General features: G+C 44.8%; 1 protein-coding gene across 1 annotated transcript; it reads right to left on the bottom strand.

Moving 5' to 3' along the window:
- Window positions 1-352: 352 nt before the first annotated feature.
- On the bottom strand, window positions 353-3976 carry LOC103721594 (putative disease resistance RPP13-like protein 3). Its single transcript, XM_039120275.1, has 2 exons — window positions 1764-3976; window positions 353-620 (listed from the first exon to the last, which is right to left on the bottom strand). Exons 1-2 carry the CDS (start codon window positions 3952-3954, stop codon window positions 607-609), a joined length of 2205 nt encoding a protein of 734 aa, XP_038976203.1. The 5' UTR covers window positions 3955-3976; the 3' UTR covers window positions 353-606.
- Between the last annotated feature and the right edge of the window lie 3789 nt (window positions 3977-7765).

The raw sequence follows: 7765 nt of genomic DNA on the forward strand, positions 1-7765 counted from the left end.
TGGTTCTCTCCGGAAACGACCTTCTTTTTGATTCTCCCCTATTTATAAAGAACTCTAAAGAAAAAGAAAAATTTAGTTTCCTCATGTATCTTTTTTTGAAATGTCATGGATCCTTTTTACTAAGCCATTGGCAATAAGCATCGTTGAGAAAAATGAACTTTACGTGGGGAGCTTATTGAAGCTGTGTGGAGCTTTGCTCTTGCTTTTCTTGGAAAAAAAGAATAGAGAAACATGAACTTTATGTGAGGTTGTGATACAGTTCAGAGAATATGCTAATACTGAATCGAAGAATGAACGAAGCTAATGTTTTAAGGATGCTACTAAAGAAACAGCAGAAAAGAAGATTGCATCAGAATATAACATAGATCGCCAAATATTTGCAAGTTGAAATAGAAGTTCATGTGTCAAAAGCATTAGTAAATACATTACAGAAAATTAACAATTCCATCAAATCTAAAGAAACATATGATGTGGAAATGAAAAATAGGAACTAATACAATCAAGAGTTCCATGGTTTCATAAGAAATAGCTAGAAATGTTGCCTTGTATATATTAAAGAAAGCTAGAGAACCTTATTGACTGGATCATCACTTCAGCTAACGCTAATTAAACTATGCAACCTGCAAGACAAGAAACACCACAGTTGTTACTTAGATGGAAATGATAAAGTTATTCGCTCGATTCTTTTTTAAAGTAGTTCATAAAGCATGGGCAACCTTTGGCACAGTGGAAATTTAGCAAATAAATAAAAACCCAGCCTTTTAGAAGGAATTAGAAATAATTTTTTTGATGCATGGAATGAAGAAATAACTCAAAACTAGTGAGAACCAAGATTCCTTCAATGATGTTCATCTTTACCCACATTGTGGATTCTAAATGAAGGGTGGATTTAGATTTACTAAAGTACCAACAATATATTAGTAGTTGGCATTATATTTGAAATTACAAAGTTATCTATGATTTGTAAAAGAAGAGTCGTGCCAAATCCTTTGCAATCATTTGACCGAAAATGTCTACACTGAATATAATATTTCAAATTTTTGATTTTCTCTACCAATGAATTCAATTTTTTTTAACAAATCTAGGTAGATAAAGTCATGATTGGAGCTTTAGAAAATGAAAGCAGCAAGGGATTAGTGCATGTTGCTATGCCATTTATGTAAGCACAAGAAACATATTAACAATCAATTGCTGGATTGGTGGGTTACCACCTTTTGAATAAATAAAAAAGATCAAGTCAAAGGAGTCATAGTATCAAAACTGACAGTAATAACAATCATTTCCCCCTAATGTTTAGAGTACATATTCTGAGTTTTTCAATGATTACTTTCTACATTTTCTAACTGTTCTTGGCCGGTCCCAGGTTTGTGAATAGTGTTGTCAGTGCCTTAATGCATGAGGTGTTGTAAGAGATGGATTGAGTTATCATATCCTGTCATCTAACTATTTGTATTTGACGAAAAACAACCAGAAATAGTGAAGATCAATCTCCAGTAAGATCAGCAGTACTTGGTTGAGTTCAATGCTCTATTTTCTTAAGCTAGATAAGGGAAAGAATTTTAGAATAAGGATTTCAGCAATTAGAATGTTCGAAGATCAGAGAGAAATAAATCACAATATTATGCATGATATTATGTCAAATATGTAGCATGCTACAATTACAAGCTTTGAGCATATTCAATCATGCAAGAAATTTATTCCATTAGTAGGATCTCAAGGTATGGAAATAACATAGAAAATAGAGGAGAGAGGGAGTGACTTACAGGCATTAGGATTCTCATCTGAAAACAAACTGTAGGGGTAGGGGTACTCATGGTATCGGACCTCGTACCGAACCTCATTTTTGACCTTGTCATAGAACTCATGGGGCATTTGAGACAGCTCCAGTTCTCGAAGTGTGGTGCTATGCTGCAATCCCTTGGGAAGCATCTTCAACTCCCTGCAGTTCACAATCGTTAGGTGGGTGAGGCTGGGCATCGCCCCAGCCTTCACCCTCCATTCCTTTAAATTGTGGACACTGTATAATTCCAAGTGTTGCAGTCGAGGAAAGCCGTCAGCAGAAGAACACGACATGCTCTTCCCCAAATATGAATTGCCTTTCAGTTCAAGAAGCCTGAGTTTTGGCAAATTCTCCAGCACCGACATTGGGTCTTGCTCCAATTCAGAATTCCATAATACGAGCTTGGTGAGGTTTGGCGGGAATTGACTGCTATCTGGGAGCTGCTGCTGCTGTTTGAGTAACAACCGTCCATATAGTGTCAGTGAACGGAGCTGGTGTAGTTTTGGTGCCCAAGCGAAAAGAACGTCCCCAGGGATAAGAGAAAAATCTAGACTCAAGGAGACGAGGCTGTCCATTTTCTCAAGTACTTTTTCGAGTGATTCTGGAAACATTCTCTCACATGCTTCCTTAATCTCGTTCATAGTCAAGCTCGGTGTAGTAACCCAATTTTTTCTGAATCTTATGTTTAGTGAACGTGAACGGAGGATCTCCCTAACATCCCAATCAAATTCAAAGTCCTCGATTTCCAGAGTTTGCAAGTTGTTGTGATCGGCACTTATTGGGGCGCTTATAAAAGCAAGCATATTAATATAGACGTGCCTCAGTGTCTGGATTCTCCAAAATGATTTTGGAAGCCAATAAATGCATGTGTCTCTGGCATCCAGAGTCTGCAGATTCAGGAGACGCCGGATTGAGGATGGCAGTCTCTTCAAACCAGTTTTTCTCAATCCCAGGTATCGTAGATGAATCATGCTGCCGATCTGCTTCGGTAACTCCTTCAAATCTTCTGCACCCTCCAGATCTAGCACCCTTAATAAGTTTAACCCATTCAAAAATCTTCCCCCATTAGTCAAAATTAAACTGAAGCCCAGCAAAGTGCGGAGATGCGGTGAGGAGAGAGTAGCCTTGTCTTGCATACGATTGTGGAAAGCTGCACGATGACTCGATATACGAGAAGATTCGGCCATGTCGCCACTACTGCAAACATGAAGAAATTCATCCTTTTTGGCTTCTTCAACGCCGAAGTCGCGTAACAGATCATGGATGCGTATGCTCTTAACCCGCCCACGAGCCCTGCTTCTCTGGACAACCTGGATCATGCACCTCTGCACCAGCTCATCCAACCAATCCCTTGCGGTGTCTTCCATTGTCTGTCGCTTTTCTTGCAGTATGAAACCTTCGGCGACCCACAACCTAACTAATTTGGAAACAGAGATAATGGAGTCCTCTGGAAACGCAGCGATGTATAGAAAACATGTTTTTAAGGGATATGACAACTCATTGTAACTTAAACCCAATATTTTGAGGCATTCCTTCCCATCTCCGGTAGATACCCAGTTCATGCTCTGAGCTACTTCCAACCACGTATCGTAGCTTTGATCTTTCCTTGACAGAAGGCCCCCTAACATCACCAGTGCAAGAGGAAGTCCACCACACTTGTTTGCAAGCTTCCGGGCCAATGCCCCCACCTCAGTTGGGACATCCTGATTTGGTGGAAATGCCTTCCTACGAAAGAGTTTCCAGCTCTCCTTGTCGTCTAAAAGGTGCAGTTCATGTGGACGAATCCATGGCGCGGCATCTCTTGCAACCTCAATGTTACGTGTGGTAAGCAGTATTCTGCTACCTTTGTTCTCATCAGGAAGGACTCGCTGCATTTCTCTCCAAATATCAAAAGTCCAGACATCATCCATCACGACCAGATACTTTTTGTCTCTTAGTAAATCATGGAGCCCCTGTCTCACGTCTTCCTCACCCATCCGCTCTAAGCCTTCTACTGTACCTCCTGTAGTTGTTTCTTCCTTCTTTTTGTTTCTCATTACTTTTTTCATGATGTCTTTTGCTAGCTCGATACCTCGGCAGCTCTGAGAAACTTGAACCCATGCAAAGGTATCAAAATGCTCTCTAATTGCAGAATCATTATACACTTTTTTTGCCAGGCTATAGAAATTACACATCGTGCTTTCCCATTCCGATCAAGCAATTGACTCACTATTTCTTTCTTATCATTCTCAAGGCCTATAACTTTAATGTCATCATCATTAGAGAGAGGAGAGGATTGTCTGAGTGATTCCGAACTTTCATCCCCTGCACTACTTTCACCTAGATTATCAATGCCATATGTGGCTCTGCTATCAGAGATACCACGGATCTTTTCCTTTATTTTTCCAATTTCAGAACCAATTTTATGCAGGGTGAACAATTCCCAAGGTTTGTGAGAGTACCTCGAAATGGTGCCCATGAAGCCTCTCCTCTGACGCTGCCTCTCAGCCGCGAACCTGGCCGTGCCTATAATGTCTTCTATTTCATATGCTACGCCTCTCATCTGCCTTATCCAGATCTCCACTGTTTCGTCTCCCCTCCTCCTCCTGGACTCGGCATCTTTGAGGAAACCTTGCAATAGCTGAAGTTGTGCTTTCACCCATTCGACTTGATCCCTCACCCCACTTAAGAAAGCAGCTTCCTGTGTGATGAGGTTGGCAAGCTGAGACACGACACTGGAAACCTGAGACTCAGCCATCTCTTCTTCTCTCTCTCTTACTCAGACGAAGAAGATTTTAGAGGATGGTCGAATGTATGAGCCAAGAACAGGAGTCCGTGATCTCTCTGAAAGAAGTTCTCAGCCCGGATGCTATCCGTCACTAATGGTCGGGGAATCTTCTCCAGAGTCTATGCAAGAAACTTTTTTTTTTTTTTTTAAAATCAGACTCTCTTCATGAAAATTAATATAAGAAGTTCAATTACTTTAGCTACTCTTATTGCCATGTGACTTGAGGATTAATTTATTTCGACGTTCAAACACTTGCACGTGACTTGAGGTTTAATTTATTCCAACATTAAGACAGTGTTGCCAGAGCCAGACTGTCATTAGCTGGTATAGAAAGGCACACCGCAGCACCGAGCCAACTTTAAATTTTTAAGACTATCCGGAGCAGAGTGCATTCTTGAGAGGGCGGAGTATCTCAGATACTGTGATGATTGCCCAGGAGTTTATGTTTGATATGCATAGAGCCCCGATGAGGAGGAGCTTGATGGGGATCAAGCTCGATATGGAGAGGGCCTACGACAGGATGAGTTGGGATTTTCTGCAGCAGTCCATGCAGGGGTTTGGCTTTCCTGAGATATCGATTAGCTGGGTTATGGGATGTGTGAGGGCTCCCTCATTCGCCATATTGGTGAATGGCTCGCCATCCCGATTTTTTGAGCCGGCCGGAGGGCTGCGACAGGGTTGCCCCCTCTCACCACTACTGTTTATTATGTGTGCGGATGCGCTGTCTAGAGCGCTCAGACAGGCGATGGTCACTCAGGAGATAGAGGTTTACAGGCCGGCGGAGGGAGCTCCTCCATTGTCTCACCTTCTTTTTGCTGATGATTGCTTATTACTTGCCCGGGCTACGAGGCGGACCGCGGAGGCTCTTCGAAGGATTCTATGCCACTATTGCGAGGTATCAGGACAGAGAGTTAATTTGGGGAAGTCTACTGTATGTTTTAGCCCGAGGATCAGGCCGGCAGTGAGGACCTCTATCTTGGAGATTCTGGAGGTGGGTGAGCAGGAGGGTATGCTGAGGTATCTGGGGGTTCCGATTTCTGGCCGGCGGTTGCGGAGCAGGGACTGCCTCTCACTCGAGCTCAGTATTAGACACAGACTGGAGGGATGGCAGATGCATACTCTTTCCATGATGGGGAGGATCACATTGGTTCGGTCAGTTCTTTCTTCACTTCCCATCTATTTATTGTCCAATTCCTTTATTCCGGTGTCTCTTGTGAGGACCTTGGAGCAGACTTTTAGAAACTTTATATGGGGTGGGAATAGGGGCAGAGGTGGTGTTCACCTGGTGGCATGGGAGGTGGTGTGTCAGCCGATCAGGTTCGGTGGGTTGGGGGTGTTGTCTCTGATGGATAGGAGGGAGGCTTTAGTGGCTCGACATGCAGCGAGGTTTGTGCTAGAGCCTGACAGCATGTAGTCCTCGTTGATGAGGGCCAAATATGGAGCTCTGATACCTGGAGTGCGTGGAGGCCGATTACATTCGCCGGTGTGGAGGGAGATGTGTGCTAGGGCTGCGTTGGTGCTACCTGAGATGAGATGGGCCATTGGTGATGGGCGGTCTATAGATGTTTTGGAGGACAGGTGGGTGACTGAGCAGCCGATCAGCCGTATTCCGACCTTGGTGGACTCGGCGAGGATCGCTAGATTTAGGGTTAGTGATTTGATACACCCAGAGGGGGGCTGCTGGAGGGAGGGATTGATTCGGGAGGTGTTTGGGGAAGAGTTGGCAGTGACGATCATGGACCTTCCGATTCCCTTGCAGGAGGTGCCAGATAGATTAGTCTGGTGGCCGACGGGTCGAGCGCAGGTGCGAGCCAGGGATCTCCACACTTTGACGAGTAGGGTGTCAGATCGGCAGATTGAGGGCAGATGGATATGGCGGCTACGATGTCATCCGCGGGTAGCACTCTTCTTCTGGAAGGTGGCATGGGGATGCCTACCAACCAGGGGTATGCTAGCCGGACGGGGCATGCAGATTTCTCAGTGCTGTGAGCAGTGTTCAGGTATCGAGGAGACCATTGACCATGTTTTGCTGCAGTGCCCCAGGGCTAGAGAGATATGGAGTAGGTCTCCTGTTATGTTACCCCTTTCAGTGGAGTCGGCCCAGGACCTGATGCATGTATTGAGAGCCTCTACGCGGAGCCCTTGTTCTGTTGAGGCGGGTATTATGATGGCACACTTGACTTATCATATATGGTTGGATAGGAACGCTGGTCTATTTGAGGGCAGGAGGTGGTCCGCGAGGATGGTGGTGGATCGAGCTATGCTACATGCAGGGGAGATGGCCGCGACTACTGCGTGGTTCACTTCTGGAATGGCTAGGGACATCTGGGGTATCATTCCCGCTGCTACAGCGCCCAGGTTCGCCCTTGTTTCTTGGGTACCCCCACCCCTTGGTCATTTCAAGGTGAATTTTGATGGTAGTCGGTCGGTGGATGGTGTCTCGGGAGGTGTGGGTTTTGTGATCAGAGACGGGAGGGGCAGACTGATAGCCGCCGGTGGCCGTCGCATCCCAGGGCTTACTATTGTTGGAGCAGAGCTGAGGGCTGCCTGGGAGGGCTTATCTTACGCGAGGAGGGTCCTCGGCGCCGCCCGGGTGCATCTAGAGGGTGATTCTTCGGTGGTGATCGATTGGATCCGGGGGGTGGATAGGTTCGGTGATGGTCATCCACTCATCCGTGAGACTAGGAGGCTGGTTCAGGAGATGGGTGATTTTCATGCTACACATGTGTATCGGGAGGCGAACAGAGCTGCTGACTGGGTCGCCTCTTACGTAGCTAGGCATTCCGGAGAGTTTCTTTGGACTTCAGCAGCTGATAGTCCCACTCCGTTGTTATCTTTACTTTCTTTTGATATGGCTGGATGTACTCAAGTTAGAGTTATATGAACTGCCGTTTTTACCAAAAAAAAAAAAAAACACTCTTCCGTCCATCTAACGCTTCCACTTGTTCCCACTTTTCCAAGGCCATCAGTGGAGTTCATCGATCATGGGTTTTCACTTTTCTGTGGTGGCCGTGTTCTCCTGAGACTGGTTATATACGTTGGTGTTCCTTCTTTTAAGTGATGTGATTTTAAGCTTAGAAAACTATCCTTAGATGCAGGTTTTTTTAAGAAAATAGCAGCATTTATTGGAACAATAGATGTAGTGTTTGTGCGCCACCTAGCCTGCGCAGGAGCCTGTGGGCACTATAGAAAAATTAATAAAAAATAACAAAAAAATT

The sequence above is a fragment of the Phoenix dactylifera genome, chromosome 1, assembly GCF_009389715.1.
Source record: "Phoenix dactylifera cultivar Barhee BC4 chromosome 1, palm_55x_up_171113_PBpolish2nd_filt_p, whole genome shotgun sequence".
Taxonomy (NCBI): Eukaryota; Viridiplantae; Streptophyta; class Magnoliopsida; order Arecales; family Arecaceae; genus Phoenix; species Phoenix dactylifera.